Source organism: Panthera tigris, chromosome D4, assembly GCF_018350195.1.
Source record: "Panthera tigris isolate Pti1 chromosome D4, P.tigris_Pti1_mat1.1, whole genome shotgun sequence".
Lineage (NCBI taxonomy): Eukaryota > Metazoa > Chordata > Mammalia > Carnivora > Felidae > Panthera > Panthera tigris.
In genome coordinates this window covers 640,272-667,257 of record NC_056672.1, presented here as the reverse complement: position 1 = coordinate 667,257, position 26,986 = coordinate 640,272, and the positions used below count along the sequence as shown (strand labels likewise).

General features: G+C 41.4%; 2 protein-coding genes across 13 annotated transcripts in view; one reads left to right on the top strand and one right to left on the bottom strand.

Annotated features, from left to right (window-relative positions):
• The window catches only part of LOC102954804 (centromere protein P), a 244,534-nt gene that overhangs the window by 156,469 nt on the left and 61,079 nt on the right, over positions 1–26,986 (bottom strand). Inside the window, exon 6 of one of the 12 annotated variants that reach the window (XM_042963602.1) lies at positions 14,424–14,696. The exons of the other annotated variants lie outside the window; for them this stretch is intronic. Coding sequence (XP_042819536.1) covers positions 14,521–14,696 — 176 coding nt within the window. The 3' untranslated portion in view covers positions 14,424–14,520. Of the gene's footprint in view, positions 1–14,423; positions 14,697–26,986 lie in introns of those variants that run through there. 12 annotated transcript variants of the gene reach the window in all.
• On the top strand, positions 5,476–26,727 carry OGN (osteoglycin). Its single transcript, XM_007097333.3, has 7 exons — positions 5,476–5,691; positions 6,599–6,846; positions 8,992–9,085; positions 19,226–19,384; positions 21,822–22,024; positions 23,986–24,081; positions 24,876–26,727. The coding sequence occupies exons 2-7, from the start codon at positions 6,673–6,675 to the stop codon at positions 25,044–25,046; spliced, it is 897 nt and encodes a 298-aa protein (XP_007097395.1). The 5' UTR covers positions 5,476–5,691; positions 6,599–6,672; the 3' UTR covers positions 25,047–26,727.

Genomic DNA, 26,986 nt, shown 5'->3' with positions numbered 1-26,986 from the left:
AAAAATAAAGGATATTTCATAAATTTGTTCACAATAAAACTGGCTGGGAGTGTCTAGCTTGTGCCTGCACATTACCTGCACATTTTCCCTTTATTCCCAGGGTTGGGACAACTAAACTAAAGCACAGATGTGTGCATCTCATGTAACACACTTACCCAGCTCCAAGGGGAAAACAGGAGGAATAAACCTTGTCTCTCCTGTATACTTTGTTGCAAAGAATTCATAGGACCCCAAGGACGGCTAGAACTAAAACCCCCTGGTTTCCTGATTCCAAATCCATTTTTTTCTAAATCTTGGAAATAAAATATTAACAGCATCTGGATACAAAATCAAACCGTAACAGCTCAAAAAGCTAAAGTTTCTTGTATGTTCCAATTTCCTAAATAAATGTAACTATGCCTAGCACGTAAATGTCACAGTGTCATGGAGATTACTGTACACGCTGGGGCTGTGAATTCACTACGTGGGGATTTGTGTCCCGTTGGAAACATTAAACTCGTGAGTACAAGTATACGTGTCTAATGTTCACCACTCCTCACACCAAGTCGTAACTTCCCCTTCCTCAGTCTCCTAAATACTTTATCTTCTTGGACCACATGACTAGGCTTCAGGCTTAAGAGGAGATGGGAATTGGAGACAGATACCTAGTAAGTCCGGGATTCTCAGTGGGGGCAATGCTGCCCTCCAGGGTACGACACTGTGGTTTATAAGAAATACTTACCGGGTCTTGATGCAGTTCCTGGCTCATAGCTCCCCAAACCCCTGGGATTTCCTAAATACACACAGTGATTAAGGTGTTTTCTGTTATGTTAATGAGCTCAAAGGCAGGGGCTGCTGCCGGGCGGACCCAGAGATCCTTAGTCCCCCTCAAACCCTTACCTTCACCAGAGACCTTATGGAGGTTGACTCAGCCAATGACTTAGTCAGTGATGACTATGTGATGAGCCTCCATAAACAGCCAAAAGGACAGGGTCAGGAGAGCTCTGGGTAGACCACAAGGAGATGTCAGGAGAGTGCCCCACCTGAAGCTCCGTGCTTTCCCCAGACCTCACCCTGCACACTTCTTCCACTGGCTGTTGATTTGAATCCTTTGCGACAGCCTTTAATAGATGGGTAAACCTAAGGGCTTCCCAGAGTTGTGTGAGCCTCTCTGGCCAACCATCCGGATGAATGCACCGTAAGGAACAATTCTCGGTGTAGTGGCCTTCTGTGCGGCCTCTGATGGGGCCTAGGTGGGAACGGGTGAGCATGCCTGGTGCTCACTGTGGGAACTCTGCACAAGAGTGTTTCCCTTTGAAGGGTATTTACAACTGTGCTGTTGTGAGTCATTAACTGAAGCTACCCCTAAGACTGAAAGACAGAAAATGGTCTTGAACCCTGAAATGCCATGTCTAGGATGATGCTGGAGAAGCCCCCTCCTGGGGGTGGCAGTTCCTGGGGAGCAAGGGAGGACGTTCTAGGAGCAGGAGATCTCTTTCCCACCCCCCACAGGACTGACTCCGGGACTGCCTGAGAAGCTGCTGGACCCACTATCAAGTGGATGGAGCCCTATCAGCAGCTCTCTACACAACAACAGGACAGCAGTTCCACAGCGAATGGACAACATCCTGTTTGTAAGGCCACCACTGACAGAAGAATATAAAAACCGACCAGCTCGGTGTGAACGGCATGCTGTCTTCCTAACAGTGACGGAAGTACTGAACAATGTTAAGAAACCCTGTGTGGGGGTTTTTACTGACTCATGGGCAGTGGCCAATATCCAACCATATGGTCAGGCAGGAGGGTAACGGAATCCTGGTCTATTAAAGGAATGCCCATATAGGGCACAGCCCTATGGAAATAATTATGGGTATTCATTTTGAGAGAGAGAGAGAGAGAGAGAGAGAGCGAGTGAGCACATGTGGGGTAGGGGCAGAGAGAGATTGGGAGAGAGAGAATGCCAAGCAGGCCCCATGCTGTCAGCGCAGAGCCTGACGCCAGGCTTGATTCCATGAACCATGAGATCATGACCTGAGCCCAAATTGAGAGTTGGATGCTTGACCAACTGAGCCACCGACATGCCCCCATAATTATGAATTTTAGAAGTGTATTAATGTTGGACATGTCGATACCTATCAGAAGACATGCCCCCCTGGTTTGGAAGATGAGCAGATTCAACATGCAGCTACCTCCATGTGCTCCTTAGAGATGGCCACTTGGGCCCACAAGATGAGTGCATATAGGGGTACTGCAGCAGTGCAGAGATGGGCTGAATCTAGAATCTCTTGCACCCTCTGAGGCACAAAATGTCAATATCAACTGTCCTGCCTGTCAACAAGAGAGACACAGACCACAGGCGGCCATATGGCAGAGCCCCTGATGGGAAGGGCCTGAACATGGCTGGGAACTGACTCATGTGGTAGCCCTGGGGATACAAATGGGTCCTGACAGGAAGAGATACTGACGCTGGACTGGACTTTGCTGGCCTGGTGGTAGATGCAAACACTCAGAGTGATACAGAAAACCACAACAGAAGATATTACACAGCCAACTGTCATTTCTTCAGACCGGGAAATTCACTGCAGAGCTGATAATGTCCAACAACAGGCAGAGAGAAATAGCTTAGGAAAATACTTTTTCTTAATGTTTGTTTTGAAAGAGAGAGCACGCATAAGCAGGGGAGGGACACAGCAAGAGGGAGAGAATCCCAAGCTCCACACTGTCAGTGCAGAGCTTGATGTGGGGCTCGATCTCACGACGCTAGGATCATGACCCTGAGCTGAAATCAAGAGCCGGACACTTAGCCAACTGAGCCACCCGGATGCTCCTTAGAGAACTACTTTTATAGAGAACCGGAATGGGCAATGAAAACACTGGCCATCTAAATCAGCAGGGGCGGGGGGGGGGGGGTGGACCATGCAGAAATACGAAGGGCTGGCTTCCTCTGAAGAGGAAGGTGCTTGTCTTTTCTTCCCCAAGTCGCCTCTGCTTTATCCCCCCCATCACGAGACCAGGGCTGCAACTACAAGGTCTGGAAGCAGGGATGATTCCTAACTGAGAAACTGTAACCCTGTGTTTAACCTTTATGTCAGAATTCTTAGGGGCCTGATGGGGCAGGATATGCTTCACCCCATCTGCAAAATCAGGGCTAAGGGTGAATGCAGCCTATTGCCTGGTGATAAAGATAAACTGCTAGTTCTGCATCCTTTTGACCTGACCTTATCTGAACAGAAGGGGACTGAGGGGGACAAGCTTGTTAGACCAGTACTGCAGCCTGTGATCCGGATCAGCGCAGTGGCTGAACCTAATATCCCTTCCAAAGGTGGAAAAGTTTGGGTGTAAGAGCAAAAAAGAAAAGGCAGTAAGGAAACGAATAAATGGGTCCTATAATGAGGGAAATCCAATATTACACTGATACCTTGAGAGAGGCTCAGAGCAAGAGAAATGGTCTGAGCTCGATTACACCAGAAGGGGTGAAGCCTGACATTGCTGAGGTCACTCCTGCTTTTGGAACCTGACCAGATCACACAGAAGCCTGCAAACCTGACTGGCCTTGCCCTGGGAGACAGCTGCATACGATGTAAGGATAGAATGAACAGCTATCAATGACTGTAGAGATTTCAGTAGTTCAGCATCTTTTAACTGTTAGCGGTCTTGTGAGGAGGGGGATCCACGTTCAAGGACCACAGGATGGACTACCGTACTGTGATATATAAGAAATAGATACTTGGTCATTCAAAGGGACAACGTCTTGAGACAACACTGGTTGTCATGACTGACGGGGGTGGGGCTGGAGGGATGTTACTCTAGCGGGCAGAGGGCAGGGATGCTGCAAAATGCCCCACAATGCAAAGGACAGCTCGCAACACAAAGAACTATCTAGTCCAAGATTTCTGTTTTTTTAAAAAATTTATTTGAAAGGCAGAAAGAGAGAGTGCCCAGGCGCACACTCCACTAGGGGAGGAGCAGAGAGAGAGAATTCCAAGAAGGCCTGATCCTGTGAACCTTGATATCATGACCTAAGCTGAAATCAAGAGTCAGATGCTTAACCGACTGAGCCACCCAGACACCCCTACTCCAAGATTTCAACAGTGCTGAGGCCAAAAAACTCTGTGGAAACTAGATTCTAGTCCAAGAGATAAAGAAACTGAGGCCCAAAGAAGTTAACTCCTTCAAGATCAGTGCCAACAGGGGAGATCCTTCTTGGGAGAACTGGACTCTCATGGGTCTGAGTGCACCTGTGTACTTCTGGTAGAAAAGTGGTGCTCAGCACGCTCACTCAATGGATGGGTGCCAAAGGAATTGCCACCAGTGCTAACTTTCCAAGGAGAGAGGCCGTAATTCACAAAACACAAATATCACGCTGTGTATGTCACTAGTAAAATACCCAGTCTCTAAGGTTCTCTAAATCTGACATTTAATATCTATCTTGTTCACTTTTCAACAAACTTACCACACAATGCAAAAACAGATCAATATTTGCTGTTTCATTATCAGATATTTGCAAAGGCTCCAAAATTGTTACAGTATCCTTAAAGCCATAAAATTGATCATTTGTATCAACCGAAACCAGAGAAGATCACAACTAAATGTAAAGTAATTCACATTCAAATAAAATCATGAGCATTCAAGTCTTAGTTTGTCCAAGCTTCAATCTGAAAGACTCTAAAGGCAATTTTGAATAAAAAAGAGAACAAATTGGTATTCTTTTATTTTCTATTTTTAATAAAATATTTATCCATATCCACATTTATTGAATTTGTTGTTTACTTTTTTAATGTTTATTTATTTTTGAGAGGGGAGAGGGGCAGAGAGAGAGGGGGACAGAGGATCTGAAGCGGGCTCCGGGCTGACAGAAGAAAGCCTGATGTGGAGCTCAAACCCATGAACTGTGAGATCATGACCTGAGCCAAAGTGGGACACTTAACCGACTGAGACACCCAGATGCCCCAAATTTATACTTTAGAGGAGAAAGAAGTGTTAGCTTGATTGCTAAAAGCACCAGAAAGTGATAAAAATGAAAGTGAATCTTTAAAGATGTTCATACAATTATCTAAAATACCATTTGGACTTTTAAAAATCAAATTTATTATTAAGACCACTTTTACAGTTTCCTAAATTTAGCAAACAAAAGTATCTTTTACCACCAAACTCCAAATTACAAATCAAATTTATTTTTTAAAAACTCTCACACTTGGATTTGTGTTATATGGAATTTGTGTTATATGGATGATTAAACTTGAAGATAATTTATGCTAAAACTAATTTTTGCATTGGAAATTTCTTGGCTGTGTCCTAACTGTGATACTAGAACAGTATTTTTACCCCTCACAAAATTAAGAGCACAGACTTTAGTTTGGTGTTTTATTTCACTGAAAACGCAGATGTTTTATCTCCTCGAAAAGCATTAAAATAAAAAGCATGACTTTCAAACTATGTCCTCGTCATAAACGATATTCAGGAAACCTCAGCGTTTCTCACATGAGGTAATGTAGAAGCAGACGGCGCTGCAGACCCATGAGCACAGCTGGGGAGCCCTCACGCTGCATGGCCCGGGGAGGGTCTCCATGCAGACGAACTGCACTCAGAGCGGCCGGTCACGAAACTGTGCAGCAGTCTGAAACTGATCCACCACCTTCCTCCTTGGGGCTAATACACAGGCATGAGCTTCCACTGACGAAAACCACAAAAACCTTCAAAAAAGCTACAACGGTAGGCTCTTCTTTCATGTATCATTGTAAATATCGTTTAAGATGTGATTCTCAGTCTTCATAAATGCAAAGGCCACCTCTGATTTTTTATTTTTCAGTTACCTCGAACAACTGTTATCACTGCGTCACTTTGACATCCTGCAGGTGCTGCGAAGTCACAAAACCAGGCTGTTTGGCCACTGATTTTTGACAAACTGGCATCCACAATGCAGCACCAGCAATTCTGGGGGATTCTGTCTGAAATGCGCATCACTGACGAACCTAAGAGATTCCTCCCCATCTCCTTCCCCCAAATCCTTGATTACAGTTCTCTATTTCTTCTAGTCTGCAATACTATTTTTGTGTTTTTCGTAGTTTAAATTTAAAAACAATGTTATTAAATAAAAAGAGTATCTATGAAAACTGCAAAACTAAAAAAACCAAAAACATTTTCATATATCCTTTATCACCTAAAAGTGTTAATAACTACTTTTCATGTTAAACTTAAAGTTTAAGTTCCAAAACTCTTGGAACTTATAGAAACTCATACCATTACAAATCAAGAGTTCTTATAAAATAGCAAAGTTGAAATATGATATTTTTAACTCACATGAGGCAGGATCATGAGTCTTAACTATTTATACTACAGGTATCCTAAGATTTCCGCTGCTTACAAGGACCTTGTTTACAGCATCTAACTATTAAGAAACTGAAATTACCAACATTACTTGGGTTTTGACAGAAAAAGAAATAAAACCACTTTCTGAGACTATTTTTAAGAATGTCACTGATACATAGAAACTTTCAGCATCTAATTAAAGATCACTAAGGGTTAAATACTTGTTCTCTGGCCCCTACTGCGTACACCCTGCCAAAAAGTCCTCTAAGCTTTTAAATATTGCTTCGAAGGTCTGCGTTTTTACTTCCAGGGAAAAAGAGAGCATTGTCCCGCAGTCAGCAGGCCACCAGCTCATGAACTCCAGGCACCTGGACTTCTGCTAGCATGACGATGCTGCAGTCTGTGCTTCTCCTGCTCCTGTCCGTGCCTCTGATAAAGCTGGCACCACCAGCTCAGCAGGACCCACGCATCACCTATCACTATGGGACAGATCATTCTGAAGAAACCTTGTTTAGTCAAGATTCTGAGGATAAATATCTGGACAGAAAAAATATTAAGGTACTTTATTTCTACTCTAAATTTAACTTCTGAAACAGTCACCCATTTAGATGCATGTTTTTGTTTTTGTTTTTTTTTTTAATGTGTCTGAAAAGGGGAAAGAAAAAGCACTTGTAATGACTGAAAGTAATTCAAAAAACTGTCTCCAGGATTATACTTTGGGGAGGTATGCATGCCTCCCAAATTAATAAAAAAGAATCTATGGTAACCAAACAGTATCTATAGCAACCAAAACAAAATTTAAGGAAAACTAAACTTTAAGATGATCTCTTACTGGTTGAGGATTTCTAAGTAATGTTATAAAACGCCCTATATGTGCATATTATATTGCCTCCAAATAAAATAGGAGAAATTGTGTATTAGGAAAAGCAATCTTGGATTACCAGCTTAAGATTTATTAATTTAGGAAGAAGTGGTTCATGGAATTACATACTTATTTTGGGGTCTATAGCATTTCACTTACATATGCCAACTATGTAAGTTACCAAAAAATGAAAAACTCCTTACGGTGGGGCTTAATTTTTAATCAGTTTCAACGACTCAGACTCTTATCAATTTGTATCAAGTGACTGTAAATTGTCCTTGAGTTAATTTAATACAGGGATGACTTCATATCACATCTTTCGTACTCCACTTGCACAGGCTGAGTGATTACTCGCGGTTTTCTTGGCACGCAGAAATGAACGCTGGGTAAGGAAAAAGTTAATGCAGCACATAAGTATCTGGTCCTGCCTACGGTGTGTGCGTGTGCGTGTATGTGTCTCACATACACAGACAGAATGGAAAATGAAAAATGCAGCCAAATATATAACAATGTTGACTGCTTTTCTTCAGTGCACAATGACTAAATGTTAACACTGTAATTTCTTTCAACGGAGTTGGTTAATATGCTAAGTATTATTTTTGCCCAACATTAAGAGAAAAAAGATAGATATCACTAGTCATAGCTCCAGATTTTAAAAAAAGGCCTATCGTACCAATAAGCTATTGGCTCACATGGATGATTAGAATCTATCAATCAGTTAAAAAAAACCTTCAAAATTCCATGGTCCCTAAAAAGTAGCTAGTAAGTTCTTTGCTTCTTCTCTCTACATTGCTTTAGAGGTCTATGCTCTTAATACAAATATAGGGACTAAGGTAATTGTGGAGCAGAGTAGAATTCAACAGTACTTAAGTGAAGGGGCTGTTCCAACAGAACCCACTTGGGAGAATAAAGGAGTCAAGATGGACATGAAGGGTAACATGATTCTGGAGGGCACAGACTGGGGCCCCATGCAACCTATGTTAGTCTAATGGCAGAAAATGTTCTCTCCCAAGATAGGAAAGAGTGATACAGACCCCCAGAGCAAACAGTCTGGACTGGGGGTCCAAATGGGGTAGGCAGAGGAGAATAAAAGGGCTCCAAGTGCCAGGGTGTTGTTCAGGCACGAGGTAATGAAGGGTCACTTGCAGAAGAGGCCAAAAGCTTACTCTATGTCCAACACATGCGACGTGACTAGTGCCTCAATCCTGTTGAACATGGTAGAATCTGGTATCAGGAACTCAATTAAGACAAGACCACACATGATCCCAGTGTCGTGGGATCCAGCCTTGCGTTGGGCTTCATGCTGAGCGTGGAGCCTGCTTAAGATTCTCTCCCTCTCTCCCTTTGCCCTTCTCTCCAGTTCTCTCTCTCTCAAATTAAAAAAAAAAAAAAAAAAAGAAAGAAAGAAAGAAAGGAAGGAAGAAAAAGACAAGACCATAAAGAATAATTAAGAGACCTACCCTACATGAAGATGGTCTCATTTCAGGCTGCAACTCAGAAAAACTTTCATTCTGTGCTGGAGAGTTCCCTCCAGCTCCCATTTGGAATTTCAATATATTCAACATTTAGAAGGCAAAGGCACTGAGTTAGGGTTTTGGAGATTAAAAAAAAAAAATTAAAAAGACCTGGTTCTTTTACTCAAGGAGTTGACAGTCTGGAGTACAAACAAGGTGAACAAATATTTACCTTATAAGTTTAATGAACAATACACAAAATCTTACTGTAGCACAAAAGAAATGCCACTATGACCATGAGAAGGCAGGTGTTGCCTATGACTCTCAGTTTTATAGTCAAAATCAGACTTTATCACACCTGATAACAAATTTTTATTTTTCAAATAGGAAAAAGAAACTGTGATATTACCCGATGAAAAAAGTGTTCAGTTACAAAAAGATGAGAGTGTAACACCACCATCCCCCAAAAAAGAAAGTGACGGTAAGTATGCATACCATGTCATCTCGTGTCTCACAAAGAACAGTCATAAATAGGTTATTATGGAACTTTATTCCTTAGAGTAGTAAAAAATGGCCTTAGGATACAGTAAATTCAAACAGCGGAGTTTTATCTCCAGTGATAACGTCAGCTGGTATGTTGGGAGTGCACATCATTTGCCATCCCACATTTTGTTTTTTTTGTTTTGTTTTTTTTTTCAACATATGAAATTTATTGTCAAATTGGTTTCCGTACAACACCCGGTGCTCATCCCAAAAGGTGCCTTCCTCAATACCCATCACCCACCCTCCCCTCCTTCCCACCCCCCATCAACCCTCAGTTTGTTCTCAGTTTTTAAGAGTCTCCTATGCTTTGGCTCTCTCCCACTCTAACCTCTTTTTTTTTTTTTTCCTTCCCCTCCCCCATGGGTTTCTGTTAAGTTTCTCAGGATCCACATAAGAGTAAAACCATATGGTATCTATCTTTCTCTGTATGGCTTATTTCACTTAGCATCACACTCTCCAGTTCCATCCACGTTGCTACAAAGGGCCATATTTCATTCTTTCTCATTGCCACGTAGTACTCCATTGTGTATATAAACCACAATTTCCTTATCCATTCATCAGTTGATGGACATTTAGGCTCTTTCCATAATTTGGCTATTGTTGAGAGTGCTGCTATAAACATTGGGGTACAAGTGCCCCTATGCATCAGTACTCCTGTATCCCTTGGCCATCCCACATTTTGAATGACAAACATGGAACAGGAACATTCAAGAATAACCAAAGTACAAGTTTAGCCTCTACAGAGTGTGCTTCTGTCTATATAAAATCCCTTCAAGGAACAGTTATTTAACATCAACTATTTACAAATACTATGTACAGCCTGGGGGTAAGGGAAATAAAATATAATTCTTAACTTCAAGAAACTCACAGAAGACATAAAGATGGCTTATACATGAATAATTGTAATATACCTTTTAATTAAAACAACAGAAAATGTACAAAACAACACAGTCCTCCTCAATAACTCCTATCTATTCGGTTTACTTTTGTTCTATCATGGAACAGCATTTCACAGGACAACATGAAATAAAATCACACACTAATTAGTAAGACATCCCTTGCCCTTGGATAGGATGACTCAGCATCGTAAAGATGTCAGCTCTTCCTAAATTTGTAACAATAAACTGCTTTAAAGAGCTGGTAAGGAGGATTCTCAAGTTCATGTAGAAAAATCAAACCTGCATGGAATCAGGTTTCAGGGAATCACTGAAAAATGGCAGGTATCTGCAGAAACCAGACATACTACATTAGAATATACTTCAACGTCTCTACACTTAAATACGTGTGATACTGGTATGTGAATAGCATACAAAATTCAGAAAAACAGAAACACATGTAGAAACTTAATATATAATAAATAAGGCATCTTAAATCACTTCTGAAGCAAAGATGGTATTTTTAAAGATTTTATTTTTAATCTCTACCCATCATGGGGCTCAAACTTACAACCCTGAGAACAAGAGTCACACGTTCCACCGACTGAGCCAGCCGGGAGCCCTACAGATGGTATTTTTTAAAAATGGTGTTGAACCCTGAACGTAATATCACACTGTATGTTAACTGACTGGAATTTAAATAAAAACTTAAAAAAACTTTAAAAAGAAATAAAATACGCTGTTGGACAACTGAATAGTCAATGGAAAAGGGATACTGTTAGATCCACACTTTTCACAGAAAAATAAACCCCTCCAAATAAATTAGGGTCAAAACGTAAAAAGTGAAATGATGTAAATACTAGAAGATAAACTGTGTGTGTGATGTCTCATAATCCAGAGAAAATAATAGAAAAGATCAATAAATTTGATCCCATGAAATGAAACTTTTCCATGGGAAACAGCATCATAAATGAAGTCAAGCACAACTGAAAAATGAGAAAAATAGAAAAAAAAGTTAATATCTCTAATTTATAAAGAACATATAAAAAGCCAGGAAAAAGAAAATGGCAAAAAATCCATTGGTAAAACCAGAAGATGAATAGGCAACTCACAAAGTGATATAAAAATGGCCCTTAAACATATAAGACGTTCAATCTCACACATACAGAAATGTAAGTTTAAATTATATTGAGACACAAAGATTTTTAACCTATCTGATGGACAAAAATTAAAACTGTGACATTAAACCAATATAATCCATTGGCAAGGCCTTGGGGTATCAGAGACCCTCATACACTGCTGGCAGAAATACAAGTAAGTACCATGCTTTTGGACAGGAATTTGGCAATATCTAACAAGGCCGGTATGCACTTACTTTGTGACGTAGCAATCAACTTCTAGGAATTCACCCTAAAGATACACCTCCATGAGGGAGAAAATACATATGCAAACATCACTGGAACACTGCTTGCAAACACAAAACTCTGGCAACAATCTAACTGCCCAAACACTGAAGGGAGGTTGAATAATGTACGGCAAGTCCACGCAAGGGCATACTATGCAGTTGTAAAAATAAACAAGGAAGATCTCTATGAACTAACATGAAGTGATTTCCAGAATATATTATACGAGAAAACCCAAAGTGCAAAGGAGTAGCTACAGTATGCTGCCTTTCATCCAAGAAAGAAAGAGACACAAGAAAATATACATGCATCAGCTCACTTGTGTGAAACGACATTCAAGAAAGGTAATTTAATCGTGGCAACTAGTTACCCACAGGTTACACACGGGACCAGGGGTGGCAAGGAGGGAGAGATGGACGTTGGTGGGGTGGGGGAACGGGAGTGTGGAACTTCTTTAAGTATACACTTTCTCTGTAGATTTGGTTTTGTTTTTTTTTTTGGTAAGATTTTATTTATTTACTTAAGTTTATTTGTGTGTGTGTGTGTGTGTGTGTGTGTGAGAGAGAGAGAGAGCGCACAAGTGGGAGAGGGACAGAGAGAGAGACAGAGGGAGACACAGAATCCAAAGCAGGCTCCAGGTTCTGACCTATCAGCACAGAACCTGATGCGGGGCTCAAAACCACAGACTGTGAGATCATGACCTGAGCCAGAGTCAGACGCTCAACCAACTGAGCCACCCAGGCGCCCCTGTAGATTTGGCTTTGAACAAGGTTATCGTTCACATAGGTAAACAATTATATTTATAAATAAAATATACAAGGATAAGATAAAAAAAAAAACTGGCACACAAATAGAAACAATTTCAGGGGCGCCTGGGTGGCTCAGTCGGTTAAGCGGCCGACTTCGGCTCAGGTCATGATCTCGCGGTCTGTGAGTTCGAGCCCCGTGTCGGGCTCTGTGCTGACAGCTCAGAGCCTGGAGCCTGTTTCAGATTCTGTGTCTCCCTCTCTCTGACCCTGCCCCGTTCATGCTCTGTCTCTCTCTGTCTCAAAAATAAATAAACGTTAAAAAAAAAATGTTTAAAAAAACGAATAGAAACAATTTCATTTCAAATGAGTAACACACTAAAGTGAAAAGAAAAATTAACCCAAGTAACCCTTAAACACACTGTTTTGACTATGAAACTCCAGGCTATAGACAAAACAGAATGGATAAACATTGACATTCCAGCAAGCAGGTTTCTTTTCCACGGCGATGCAGGTGCACAGCGATGAAACCCCTTAATGTGAGGCCTAGCACTGAGTGAGGTATATACACTGGATAACGAGAGCCAGGTTTCTCGGTCAGAGAAGGTGCTACAGACGTGGTGGGGGAAGCCCAGAGTGAACACTGTGGAGCTGGACTGGAAGCAAGAGATCGGCACCAACTCGTGGTCTGAATGCAGATACAGAAATAGGTACAGGCACGCCTTGTTCTGCTGCGCCTCGCTTCATTGCGCTCCACAGACGCTGCATTTTTCACAAATGGAAGGTTTACGGCAACCGTGTGTGGAACAAGTCTTTTGGCACCATTTTTCCAAACTTGTTCATCATTATTATATTTGTTTCGGTGATCTGTGATCTTTGATGTCACCATGCTAAGCTGAGGCACCGCGAGCCAAGCCATATAAGATGGTGAACTTAACTGATAAACTTAAACTGATAACTGATAAACTGTTGTGTTCTGGCTGCTCACCTGTCCCCCCCTGCATCTCTGTCCCCCTCCTCAAGCCTCCCCATTCCCTGAGACACAACAGTACTGACATTAGGCCCACTCAGAACCCCACAATGGCCCCCAAGCGCTCAAGCGAAAGGAGGAGTCACGCGTCTCTCGCGTTCAATCACAAGCTAGAAAAGATTAAGCTTCGTAAGGAAGACAGGGCGAAACCCACGACAGGCTGAAATCTAGGCCACTTGTGCCAAACAGGTAGCCAAGTTGTGAAGGCAAAGGAAGAGTCCTTGAAGGACACTGCACGCATGCGCCGCTCCAGTGGACACACGGGTGATAAGCAGGGGAAACAGCCTGACTGCTGATATGGAAGAAGTCTGGCTGGTCTGGATGGGAGATCAAAGCGGCCACGACGTTCCCTTCAGCCAAGGCCTCGCCCAGAGCAAGGCCCAGACTCTTCGATCCGGCGAAGGCTGAGGAGGTAAGGAAGGAGCAGAAGAGGTAGGAGCTAGCAGAGGTTGGTTCAGGAGGTTTGGGGAAAGAAGCTCTCTCTGTGACGCCCAAGTGCAAGGTGAGGCAGCACGTGCTGACGCAGAAGCTGCCGGAATTATCCAGAAGATCTGGCCGAGAGGACTCAGGAAGGTGCTCACACTACACAGCAGACTCTCCATGCAGATGAAAGAGGCTTCTGCTGGAAGAAGATGCCACCTAGGATTTTCATGGCTGGAGAGGAGAAGTCAGTGCCTGGCTTCAAAGCCTCCAGGGACAGGCGGACTCTGCTCAGGAGCGGATGCAGCTGGTGACTTGAGGTGGAAGCCAGGTGGAAGCTCACTGGCCATTCTGAAAATCCTAAGCCCGTCGCAATCGCGCAAAATCTCCTCCGCCCGTGCTCTTTACTTGGAACAACAAAGCCTGGAGGACAGCAGATCTGTCCACAACACGGTTGACCGACTGGTTCAAGCCCACTGTTGAGACCTGCTGCTCAGGAGAAAAGATTCCTTCCAAGAGATTACTGCTCAAAGACATTGCACCTGGTCACCCAAGAGCTCTGACGGAGACGAGCAATGAGATTACTGTTGCTTTCATGCCTGCTGCAACACCACCACCATTCTGCAGCCCATGGATCGAGGGGTAATTCTGACCTCCAAGTCTCATTAGTTAAGAGACACCTTTCGTGAGCTCATAGCTGCCACACACACTGATTGCTCTGATGGATCTGGGCAGAGTAAACTGAAAACATCCTGGGAAGGAGTCACCATCCTAGATGCCATGAAGAACACTGGGGATTCATGGGAAGAGGTCACGATTCAACATGAACAGGAGTTGGGAAGAAGCTGGTTCCAGCCCCAGGGAGGACTTTGAGGGGTTCAGGACTCCAGGGGAGGAAGTCATTGCAGACGTGTGGAAACAGGAGAACCGGAAGCAGAAGGGGGGCCTGAAGACGGCAGGGAGCTGGGCCAAGCTCCCTGGGAGCTGGATAAAACTCCAACGGATGGGGACTTGCTTCCCGTGGATGAACAAAGAAAGTGGTTTCCTGAGACGGAGTGTGCTCCTGGTGACGATGCTGTGAAGAGTGTCAAAATGACAACACAGAATTGAGAATATCACACGAACTTAGCTGACAGAGCAGCAGACAGGGTGTGACAGGATAGACTCTGGTTTTGAAAGAAGTTCTGTGTGTAAAATGCTACCAAACAGCATCACGTGCTACAGAGAAATTGTTCTTGAGAGAAGAGGCAGTCAACGTGGGAAACGTCACAGTTGTCTTATTTTCAGAAATGGCCACAGCTGCCACCACCCTGTAGGGTCAGCAGCCATCAACATCAAGCAAGACCCTCCACCAGCAAAAAAATCGTGGCTCGCTGAAAGCTGAGATGATGGTTAGCATTTCTTAACAGTAGAGTGTTTTTTTTTTAATGTTTATTTATTTTTTGAGAGAGGAGAGAGCGAGCAGGGGAGGGGCAGAGAGAGGGGGACAGACGATCCAAAGTGGGCTCTGTGCTTGACAGCAGACAGGCCGATGCAGAACTCGAACTCACAAACCAGGAGATCATGACCTGAGCCGAAGTCAGACGCTTAACTGACTGAGACACCCAGGCTCCCCAACAATAGAGCATCTCTAATTAAGGTATGAACACTGTGTCGTTAGATATACTACTACTGCACCCTTCACAGACCACAGTATGGTGTAAACACAACGTTTATAGGCACCAGGAAACCAAAAGTTCATCTGACTTGTTTATTGCAATATTCACTTTACTGCAGTGGAACCAAATGTACAATCTCTCTGAGGTTTGCCTGTATACACGTTTGTCTCTATGTGAGAGTATATGCGTATATATGCACATGAGGTGTGTGTGTGTATGTGTGTATTTATCTATGTCCATATGTAAGAATGTACGTATATGTCTATGCCACATATCCCACATATACCTGTGTATATATGTATATTAAATACGGAGAAACAGACAAATACACATACATGTATTTCCCATCCCTCCTTGTGGAAAGAGCCTAGAAGCAATGAGATGCTAGCAGCAATGAGCACATCAACATTCAAATCTTGGTTTCTAAATATCAGTCTCCACAAAAAGAAACCAATACTCCTTGAAGAAATAACTGATATCAGGCTTGGGGCAGGGAAAAGGCAAGACTGCTCTGAGACATCTTATTATGCCAAAAAATAAGAGAGTTCTTAAAGAGTAATGGGGATATTTAACATTTTAATCAATCAAAATTATTTTTCAAAATGTAGGTATAAATTTGTAAGCGACATACAAGACCTGCACACTGAAATCGAGACAACTATGCTGAGAGAAATTAAAGACAACCTAAAAATATGGATATATTATGTTCAAGGACCAGAAAACTCAGTATCATTAAGATGTCAATTTTTCACAAATTTATTGATAGGATTTAACTCAATCCCAATTAAATTTTTACCAGTCTTTTTGAAATTAAGAGGCTGACTCTGAAATTTATGTGGAAATGCAAAGAGCTTAGAATAGTCATAACAATGTTGAAGAATACAGTTGGAGGATTTACACCACCTGATATGAAAACTTACTATAATGCTCCAGGAAGCAAGTCATTGTGGCATTAGCATAACAATAAGCAAGTAAACAAGCTAAGTTGGTTGAGCTTCAGACCCTTGATTTCCAGCGGTCAGATCATTCCAGAGGTCATGCTCTCTGGCTCCATGCTCAGCGTGGAGTCTGCTTAAGATTCTCTTTCTCTCCCTCTCTCTCTCTCTCCCCCTCCCTCCCTCCCCTCCCCCCTCCTCGTGTGTGCTCTCTTTCTCTAAAGATAAACATACATATATGGACAAAAATGAAAACAAAAACAAAAAACAAGTAAATCAGCAAAACAGAATACAGTCCAGGAATACATTTACACAATAGGGTCAACTTTTGTTTGTTTGTTTGTTTTTTACAATGGTGTCAATGAAATTCAATGGGGAAAGGATATCATTTCAAAAAATGGTACTGAAAAACTTGAGAGCTGTAAGTTAAAAAGATGAATTTTCCTGACACCATATATAAAAATTAACTCAAAATGGACCTCAAACCTAAACATCAAGAGCTAAGACTATACAACCTTCAAAAGAAAACCTAGGATAAGATAGTGGTTGGCAAAGATTTCTTAAATATAGGACAAATAGCACAAACCATAAAGGAATCAACTATTCTTCATGAAAATAAAAAATATTTGCTATTCAAAAGACAATGATAAGAAAACAAAAAGACAAGCCACATAAAGGAAAACATTTGCTAAACATAAATCTGAGAAACAACTTGTATTTACAATATAAACTCTTATAATTCAGTGACAATAATACAAAATCACCATTTAAAAATAGGTAAATGAGTGGCTCAGTTGTTTGAGCATCCAACTTTGGCTCAGGCTCATGGGTTCGAGCCCCACATCTGGCTCTCTACTGTCAGGTCAGAGCCTGGAGCGTGCTTCAGATCCTCTATGCTCCTCTCTGCCCCTCCCCAACTCATGTGCTCTCTGTCTCAAAAATAATAAATATTAAAAAAAAAAAAAAAAGGGAGCAAATGGGGGGGGCTCCTGGTTGGCTCAGTCGGTTAAGCAACTGACTTTGGCTCGGGTCATGGTCTCGTGGTTCATGGGTCTAAGCCCTGCATCAGGTTCTGTGCTGACAGCTCAGAGCCTGGAGCCCGTTTCAGATTCTGTGTCTCCCTCTCTCTGCCCCTCCCTGCTCATGCTCTGTCGCTCTCAAAAATAGATGAACATTGAAAAAAATTTAAAATAGGCAAATGATATGAACATTCTACCACAAAAATATGTGGATGGTAAATAAGTTTATAAAAAATTGCTCAGCACATCAGTCATTAGGAAAATATAAATTAAAACACAAGATACCACAACATGCCTTACGTGAAAAGTCTAATAGTACCGAACGCGCACGAGGATGTGGAGTAACTAGAATCCTTCTGCGCTGAAGGGACTATAAAATGGCATAACCTTTAAGGAAAACAGTGTGGGACCTTCTTCAAAAGCTACACACCTATAAGATGGCCCAGCCATTCTGCTGTTAGGTATTTACTAAAGAGAAACGCAAGTATCACAACCACAAAAATTCTACATAAATGTTCACAGCAGCTTTCTAAGAAATAGTCAAAAACTAAAAACCCAAATGCCCATAAGGAAGGACTATATAAGCTGCATATATTAATACAATGAAATACTATTCGGTAATAAAGAGGAATGAATTGCTGATATGCAGAGAGGAAGAAGCTCGATGAGAGGATATACTGCTTCGTTCTCTTGGAAATGCCAACTGCTGTGAATGGACAGAAAGCAGACCAGAGTGGTTGCTGGGAGGGACGGATTACAAAGAGCATGACAACACTCTGGGGTGATGACTACGTCAATTACTTCAATTGCAATAATGGTTTCGTGGGTATATACATAATGCTGAAAACATAAATTACACAAGTGAAATATGTGTAATTTATTAAGTGTCATTTAAATAGAACACAGGTGCGACAGAAAAAAAAAGCTTAAAAGAGTTCACACTGGCTGATCTGTGACGATTTGATGATCAAAATAAATATGATGGTAACTTATTATGACCCATGGGATAAGGAATTCATAAGTTCATACTCAACTGATAAAACTAAATAAATATGAAGGGAATGTTCCATGCTGCACCGGCTGTCAACTAACGTAGAAAGAATGAAGGAATTAGAAAATCATAATTTGAAACTATCCTAGTAACAAACAATTCAGGTAAGAACCATCAATAGATAAAATTACTGGGTGGCAGTTTGGTGACAGACCAGATGTTTAGCAGCTCCAAGTATTTTCTCAGAAGATACTCCCGAATGGCAGACCAAACAGAGCATCATCAAGGAATGGGACAAGCAGACAGCACATGCATCCCAATGCCCAGCACGGCAGAGCCAACACCATTTCCATCGTATTCCTATCAAAAATTAGGAACCTCAGACAAACCCTAATTGAAAGACATTCTACAAAATAAATGCCCCCCAAAATAAAATGTTTTTAAAATTCAAAAATTTTAAAGTTATGAACAACAAAGACTAAGGCATTGTTCCAGGCTGAAGAAGATAAGGAGGTATGATGAGGATATACAGTGGGGTCCCTGCTGTTTCCGTGACACTCTCATGTCCAAGTGCATAGTCTGCTTACTTACCTGGTAGTTTATAAGCTCCTTAGCTACGGTCATCCATCTGCAATGTGTCTGTGCCAAACCAAGTGATGAATCAAGCTTATGTTTGTTTACCTTATATTCTGCTTTATGAACATTAAGTACTCAAATCAGAAAATGTAAATCAATTCAGCAATTAAATGTTCAGTGCTAAAATGATAGAGAATAAAAAACATATGGGGTTACAGGATCTAAAATAAGATCCTGGTCAGTTATCAGGTACAATACAGGTCACTGGCTAACACAACCATGATACCTTCCTGCTATCACCTTTAATTCTGTAAAATATTTTTTCAGATTAGTGAGAAAACTCATGATAGCAATAATTTTACCACTAGAGGACAAATGTTTTTAAATTACAGTTTATATTTTTGTGATTTTGTTTCCCGACTTAGAAATGCCCACGTGCCTGTTGTGTGTGTGTTTAAGCGGCTCTGTGTACTGTGAGGAGGTTGACATTGATGCCGTACCACCCTTGCCGAAGGAGTCAGCCTATCTTTACGCACGATTCAACAAGATCAAAAAGTTGACGGCAAAAGATTTTGCAGATATCCGTAAGTTAACTTTACATAAAATAACTCACGCTAACTCATGTTAGTGCTAGCCTCATAAAACACAAGCGTCTCGGCACCTGTGGCTGTCACATCTAGGGTAGTCACCGCTGGAGTGTTTAAGTATCCACCACACTTTACAAACAGCCACAGGCTTGTTGGTGACTCCTCTCCACTCCATTCAAAGGTCCCCATCACCTTTCTTTACTGGTGCCTTTCATGTCGATGTTGACAGCCCATCAAACATATAGGCGACGACGCCTTCTTAGCCGTAGGACTCAGATCCGTTTGCCTCGGTCCATCAGGAGCACCAGTATGACCAATGTGCTTCTCCAACCTGAATGCCTTCTTCACAATGCTGCCACCACAATAAAAGCAGAAAGTCTCCTTTTCCTTGCTTTAACTCAAGGTTCTTAAACCTGGCTGAATACTAAACCCATGTGGGGAAATATTGTAAAAAACAATGGTACTAGGCCCTAGTCTTCAGAGACTTCAACTGAGGTCTGGGGAGAGGCCCAGGTGTCATCATGAAATACCACCCAACATCTCAGATGGTTCTCATGTGGAACTAATGCATTTCACTCCTTCCCAGGATGCTTCTGGCATCCCGTCAAACCGCACAACAGCTTGCCTCCAGGGCACTGCTATGAGCACAGCACAACCCTCCACTTCTCTGGTGCCAAGTCCCTGAAGAAGATCCCACCAAACATGCACACTGGCCCCACTACACATTTATGAGATTAACCGGAACAGCATTCATGCTGCAGCTGGTGGCTCCCAAATGACCCTAGTACAGTTGTTCCTCATCACTGCTGGACTCCACACCTACACACTCACCTATGCGGTCACATGCATTTGTGACCCCAAAATCAGTACATGAAACACTCCCACAGTCATTTGCAGACACGTACACAGTGGCAGAACACTGGTTACCTAGCCGCAGCTGAACAGGGTGACCTCTGCCATTTTGTTTCAGCTCTTACACTGTGAGGTGTCCTGTTCAGTCTACTTAGGGCCACATTTTCTACATTTTTGTGCTTTTTGCTATTTAAAATGCTCCCCAAGTGCAGTGCCTAAGAGCCGTCCCAGTGTTCCCAAGTTGCCTCACAGGAAAAACACTGCGTAGGTAATCTTCAAGTGTGACCCACAGAACTGAGGCTGTGAGTTCAATGTTAATATATCAGCAATACACACTAACTGCAATGCTCTTAAAAAGAAACACACAGGGGGCACCTGGGTGGCTCAGTTGGCTAAGCATCCAACTTCAGCTCAGGTCATGATCTCGTGGTTCATGAGTTCGGGCCCCATGTCGGGCTCTGTGCTGACAGCTCAGAGACTGAATCCTGCCTCAGATTCTGTGTCTCCCTCTCTCTCTGCCCCTCTCATACTCATACTCTCTCTCTCTCTCTCTAAAATAAATGAAAAAAACATTAAAAAAAAAAGAAACATAAAATTTTGTACTAATCGGTTGACAGAAATGTGTGACCAGAGGCTCAAAGGAGCCTAACCCTTTATAGTCCCTGGGAGCAAGGGTCCATATTCACTAATTCAGTGTCTGCAGTGACTACCTCAAATATGGAATGAGAAGCAAGGTTTCCTCAGCATCCCAGACAAATAAAAGTCACACACACACACACACACACACACACACACACACACACACACACACACACACACACGCATTGAATTTCTCTCTCAGTCTGCATCACTTTAACAAATTCGGGAACACTTCTGTTTGTTGTTGTTAAGCAATAAGGCATAGAGAGATTAAGAATATATCTACAATCACAATGCGACATTCTGCGGAAAAGTCCAAAACAATACCTACAATGATTCTACTCAATCAAATGTAATGCTTCTGGCGCCTGTGCGGCTCAGTTGTTGAGCATCTGACTACGGCTGAGGTCATGATCTCATGGTTCGTGAGCTCAAGCCCCGCACCGGGTGAGCCCCGCTCTTCTCTCCCTCCCTCTTTCTCTCTGCCTCTTGTGGGATATTCTTTCTCTCTCTCTCTCTCTCTCTCTCTCTCTCTCTCTCTCTGCCCCTCACTCAATTGCGCCCTCTCTCTCTCAAAAAAAAAAAAAAAAAAAAAAAAAAGTCATGCTTAGTTCCCATGATTTGCAACCACAGTTTGTTTCGAACCACCTCAGCATTCTGGGGATTCAAACACTGACGGATGGAAGGACTCCATTAACTGTAAGTTCCCTTCCAACCCTGAGACTCCAGGGCTCAAGAGAGAAAGGCCATCGGTGTCAAGCACAGACGGATGCTCACTATTCATTCAACAAAATTTACTGACCTACTCGTTACAGACACTATTAGATACTAAAAATAAAAGGTGTTTGAATGACCTGATACACCAGTGCTTCTTCTTCAGTCCACATAAATGAGACTTTAACTTTATATTTTTTGTATATTTTCTGTATATTTTTCCTTCAAGCTAACTTAAGAAGACTTGATTTCACGGGAAATTTGATTGAAGATATAGAAGACGGTACTTTTTCAAAACTTTCTCTGTTAGAAGAACTTACGCTAGCTGAAAATCAACTACTGAAACTTCCAGTTCTTCCTCCCAAGCTTACTTTATTTAATGCAAAATACAACAAAATCAAGAGTAGAGGAATCAAAGCAAATACATTCAAAGTAAGTTTTGTATACTGTGACCACACACAGTATCAGTTTTATACAACCAATGGTAATATGATAGAGAAACTCTGGTCTAAAATTTTGTTTTATATTTTAAAACTGTTTTTACAAGTGCCAGAAAATACAGTTCCAAAAGTAAATGCTCAATTTTACTTCTACCACTTAAAAGTATTAGCCCATAAAATTCTGTAGGTAGCCCTTCTTTTGAATTCCACAACGGCACCTAGTACAAAATTCTATATACAGTACAAATTAAATACACTTCTTCATTTAGTAACTCAAGAAAACCTATGTACAGGAAAAAGGGAAGGTGATCTACTCTGATTTACATAGCCAGGTTGTGTCCAAATGCACAGTCTACGGCGAAATTACCGCCTCAGCTGAGACCTGCACAGGTGATATACTCATTCCCAGTCCTGGAAGAAGCCCCAGATAAACAGATGATTGGGCTGCTACTGGCAGTAGACCTCATTCATAAGTAAAGTTTGTGGCTTCTAATGATAACATCTAATAGAAACACTATGAAATATTATCAAGTTTATAACAATCACACAAAGGTACAATTAGTCCACACGTACAATCTGTCAGAAAATGTAAAAATATTCCATTTTCCTTTTCTTCCTGTTTACACTTAAGGAATCCCTTTTCAGTTGTAAGGGACACTGTGAAGGCACATCACAGTTCCTCAGAAGTTAAGGGATTATTAGGAGACTTTTCAAAACAGGACTCACTTTAAAAATAAAAAACCTTTACAATTTGAAGATACAGTAATTTCAGCTGGTAAGCCTTTGACTGACATATTAAAGACCTACAGGAGCTGATCAACGCTTCACAGACGGAGTGTTTGAGTGCTCTGAACTTTACACATGCTTTCCATCTTGAAGCCCTATTATAAAATGATACACAGTAATGGTCTACTGATCATGAAGAGTAACTCAATACAGACCAGTAGGGGAAAGTCATACGTTGCTAAATATTTAATAAATTGCCCTGGAAACATCTCACTACCAAGCGCGTCTCTTAGGAGCACAGGGACAAAGCATTCTATTGTGCACCATTTTACTGCATTTCACAGACACTGCACTCTTTATGAACTGAAGGTTTGGGCTGACTCCGCAGTGAGCAAGTCCAGTGGTGCCCCTTTGCTAACAGAGTTTGCTCACTGTGTCTCCAGGTCACATTTTGCTAATTCTTGCAATATTTTAAACTTTTTCATTATTATTACATTTGTCACGGTGATCTGTCATTAGGGATTACAACTCCCTGAAACGTCAGATGATGGCTAGCCTTTTTAGCAATAAATTATTTTTAACTAAGGTATGCACATTGATTTTTAGACATAACCTACTATATCATAGTGTAAACATAACTTCATATGCGATGGGAAACCAAGAAATACACTGGGCTCACTTCATTGCAATATTCGCTTTATTGTGGTGGTTCCTCCGGAACCGAACCCACGTTATGCCCAAGATATGCCTATATCCATTTTGCTAGAAACTGGTGGAGGTGAAATGAGAAGTTCTAAAGGTTCAAGAGAGGTTATGGCAACACCAGGATCCAAGCTCAATCCTGCATAGGAAATGACCTTACTAGCTGTTCACGAGACAAGTCAAATGGCCCCAGCAGCCAGCATGAGGTCTGAGGCTGGGAGCGGCTGGGTACTCAGTGGTTAGATGAGTGGAGAGAAATGTGGGGGTGCAGCAGGACTTTATCACCCTTCATAAAGGCCCAAAATACACTACTTGGGAAACAAAACAAACCCTTAAAACCAAATAACTACCAAAGCAGCAATTGATAGTACTGATTACCAGGACCTATGTACACATGTGTACACATATGTGTATATGCACGCACACGTGCACACATGTAGACGCATGTGCATATATCATAGTTTGAATCCTGTGAAAATGTACTGACCTCAGTGATGATCAAGCAGAAGTAACTTCTCCTTACAGAAACTGAACAACCTCTCCTTCCTGTACTTGGACCACAACGCCCTGGAATCTGTGCCTCTTAATTTACCAGAAAGTCTACGTGTAATTCATCTTCAGGTAGGACTGCTCCTTTCATAATATCTGATGATGTGAATGTAAATTACTATTAGTCAATGTTATGACTCATTAGGAAGCTCATTTATCCACATGTAAATTATGCCCATCAAATATTACTACCTCGGTGGCCTGAGAGCCCCACCCCACCCCGCCCAGAGAGGCCCAGAGCCCCCGAGCCCCCAGAGGACCCGAAACCGAGGTGTGAGGTCTGCCCTTAGAGTGGGCTCTGTTGCCAGGCGTGCACGTGGCATCTCCTAGTTAATGTGACACATGGATCCGAGGCATCCGCGGGTGGGGGGGCGCTACGACCTCTGCTTGGTGTCTCTTTGTCCAACAGCAGTGGACACTGTCCAGTTGATCTCATGTTGAGGTAACAGAAGAGTGAAGAGGAACTGAGAGGAACTAAAACTGGTCTTCCAGCATCACAGCATTTCCCATTTGTCCTGTTTCTTTCTGTAAAGGGACATTTAAGGACACGGTGCCCATTCCGAATTGACACTCAAAAGCAGGAGAGTCTTTCCAGCCAGTATAATCTTATTTATGCTTAGAGCTTTCTGCTACATGGATGTTACCGTAAGAGCAAGCAATCTGTCTTCCAAAGCAACACTGCAGACTTAAACTGCGGGGGTGAGGGGACTCAGATTGCACAGAGGGTTTTATTACCCTGAGGATACACAGGATGTACAGTATTTTAAAAACCACTTTTTAGATAGAATATTCTGTAAGATCCCATCACATAGAATACAAAAGGTAGATTTCAAATTTCTGAACAATTTTTCCCTTTTATTTTCTAGTTTAACAACATAACTTCAATCACAGATGATACATTCTGCAAGGCTAACGACACCCGTTACATTCGGGACCGCATTGAAGAGATACGCCTGGAGGGAAACCCCATCATCCTGGGAAAGCATCCCAACAGTTTTATCTGCTTGAAAAGATTGCCTGTAGGGTCATACTTTTAACCATTATCAATGCAGCATATAAGCTAAAGTACACACATGCATATAATCTGTCTCAACAGTGCCTAAAGCATAAATATTTAATATTAACTTTGTGTCCCATGATGAAGGAATTTTATGTTTTAAACAAAGATGTTCACAAATCTTACATACAACAAGCAAAATGTAAAACTGAATCCTGAAGTTCAAAACAAAGTCATGTGAAAATATTTAAGCAGCATTACAAAATCCTCATAGTTTATACCATGGTGCCATTTAAAAGGTATGTTTTTATATAAACACCCCAATTTAAGAAGCACTATTTCCATTACTAATGACATGAAAGGGTAAGTCCAAAAAACTTCCAACTGCTGATCTTTTCGGACCTTTACTTGATCCCTAAAGCACTTAAGGATGATGTTCCAAAAACTTTGAAAGCTAAGTGTTTCCAGGGATCTCCCGTTTTTCTGTTATGATTCACACATTTTTCATTACGAAGCAGGAACTTGTTTTCTTTCTATTAAGGCAGTTATTATATGTTTACTTAGCCTGAGAAATAGTGAACAGTCTCATACCTAGGCAAAACTTTCCAAATAAAGCGTAATTTCACTCTCCGATAAAGACCTAACAGAGTAATGTCCAAAGTTATTCTGCTTTGTGGTCACACAGTTAAAGGCTTTAGCAAAACAGCACACATTTTTCCTTTCTCTAAATATTAAAATTCTAAGTCTACCATAAAACATTTTAAGGAGTCAAGCAGAACAAAATCAAGTATGCTCATAAAAAACCTGAACGTTCATCCCATATCTCAGAAAGTTCTCCATTGTAAAGACTTTCAAATACGATAAATATGGAAAAATATTTTCTTTTTACCACCATAGGGATGAGAATCTCATCAATAAATCTGTCCAAATGTAAGACATGAAAACAGTCAATTTAGTGGTGTTACTGAACACTACCTCTCCCCCACCCCCCAACCCATACGCATCATACTCATGCCAACTGCCTATCCATTCACAGGAAAGCTTCTGAGCAACATTTCCTACAGACCCATGATTAACTGGTCATTGAACAGTGTAAGTCCACCTTCGATCTAATAGTGATAACTTATGAGGAAACAATGCTGCCAGATTAAAGATCCTAAAATAACCTTCCTCTTGCCCAAAACCCACTCAGAAGTCTTAGCCTCCTTATCACATTGGGGTTACATCCAAAATTATCAGTGCTTTAGACACACGAGTCCGAACTGTGCATATGAAAATTTCCAATATTGTTTCCAACATAAATAATACATTAGAATCAAGTTGGTCTCTGTACACCAATCCCAGAACAGTTATTCATATTTTAAAGCATTTGCTTCTGTTTTTCCCTACACAGAATGAGCTCCAGTTTTTCCATTTTTCCCCCATTTGTCAAGGTTGACCCCAAGATAAGCTTTTCTCATTGAAACATCTATGATCTCTCAAGGCCACAATTAGTCCTATACCACTTACTAACTCATTTGCTGATTTCATTTTGATAATTGGTAATCATAACTATATACTGCTTTCTCATTATTTTGTGTGCATGCCTCATTTCTCTGTGACTGAAAGCTCACAGAATACATCCAATATTCCCTTTATACCTTGAAGTGCTTACTATAATATTGAGCACATCTGGATTGAATATACAATGAAAAGTACAAAATAAAATTCATTTAAACAGAGAGCTCTCTTTCATTTGGAAAAATAGAATCTTAAACTATCACAGTCTTGAATAAATCAATGGAAATAAATTATAACTTTATCTGGATAAAAATAAACTGGATAAAGGACAGCTGAGTGTTGGGGATACCAGGAAAAGCCATCAGAGGAGACTTCTCTCATGTTTCCAGACGTAGCCCTATATTCTTTACCTAACTAAACTCACAGAGGAAAAAACACCTTAACTCAAATTTTAGAGAATTCAAGAATTCTGTGGTGTCC

Excerpts from the sequence above, each read along its gene's own strand:
- OGN (XM_007097333.3), top strand. The coding sequence starts at position 6,673 with ATGACGATGCTGCAGTCTGTGCTTCTCCTGCTCCTGTCCGTGCCTCTG. Across the intron at positions 6,847-8,991 it reads TGGACAGAAAAAATATTAAG|GAAAAAGAAACTGTGATATT; the intron begins GTACTTTATTTC and ends TTTTTCAAATAG. Across the intron at positions 24,082-24,875 it reads TACGTGTAATTCATCTTCAG|TTTAACAACATAACTTCAAT; the intron begins GTAGGACTGCTC and ends TTTATTTTCTAG.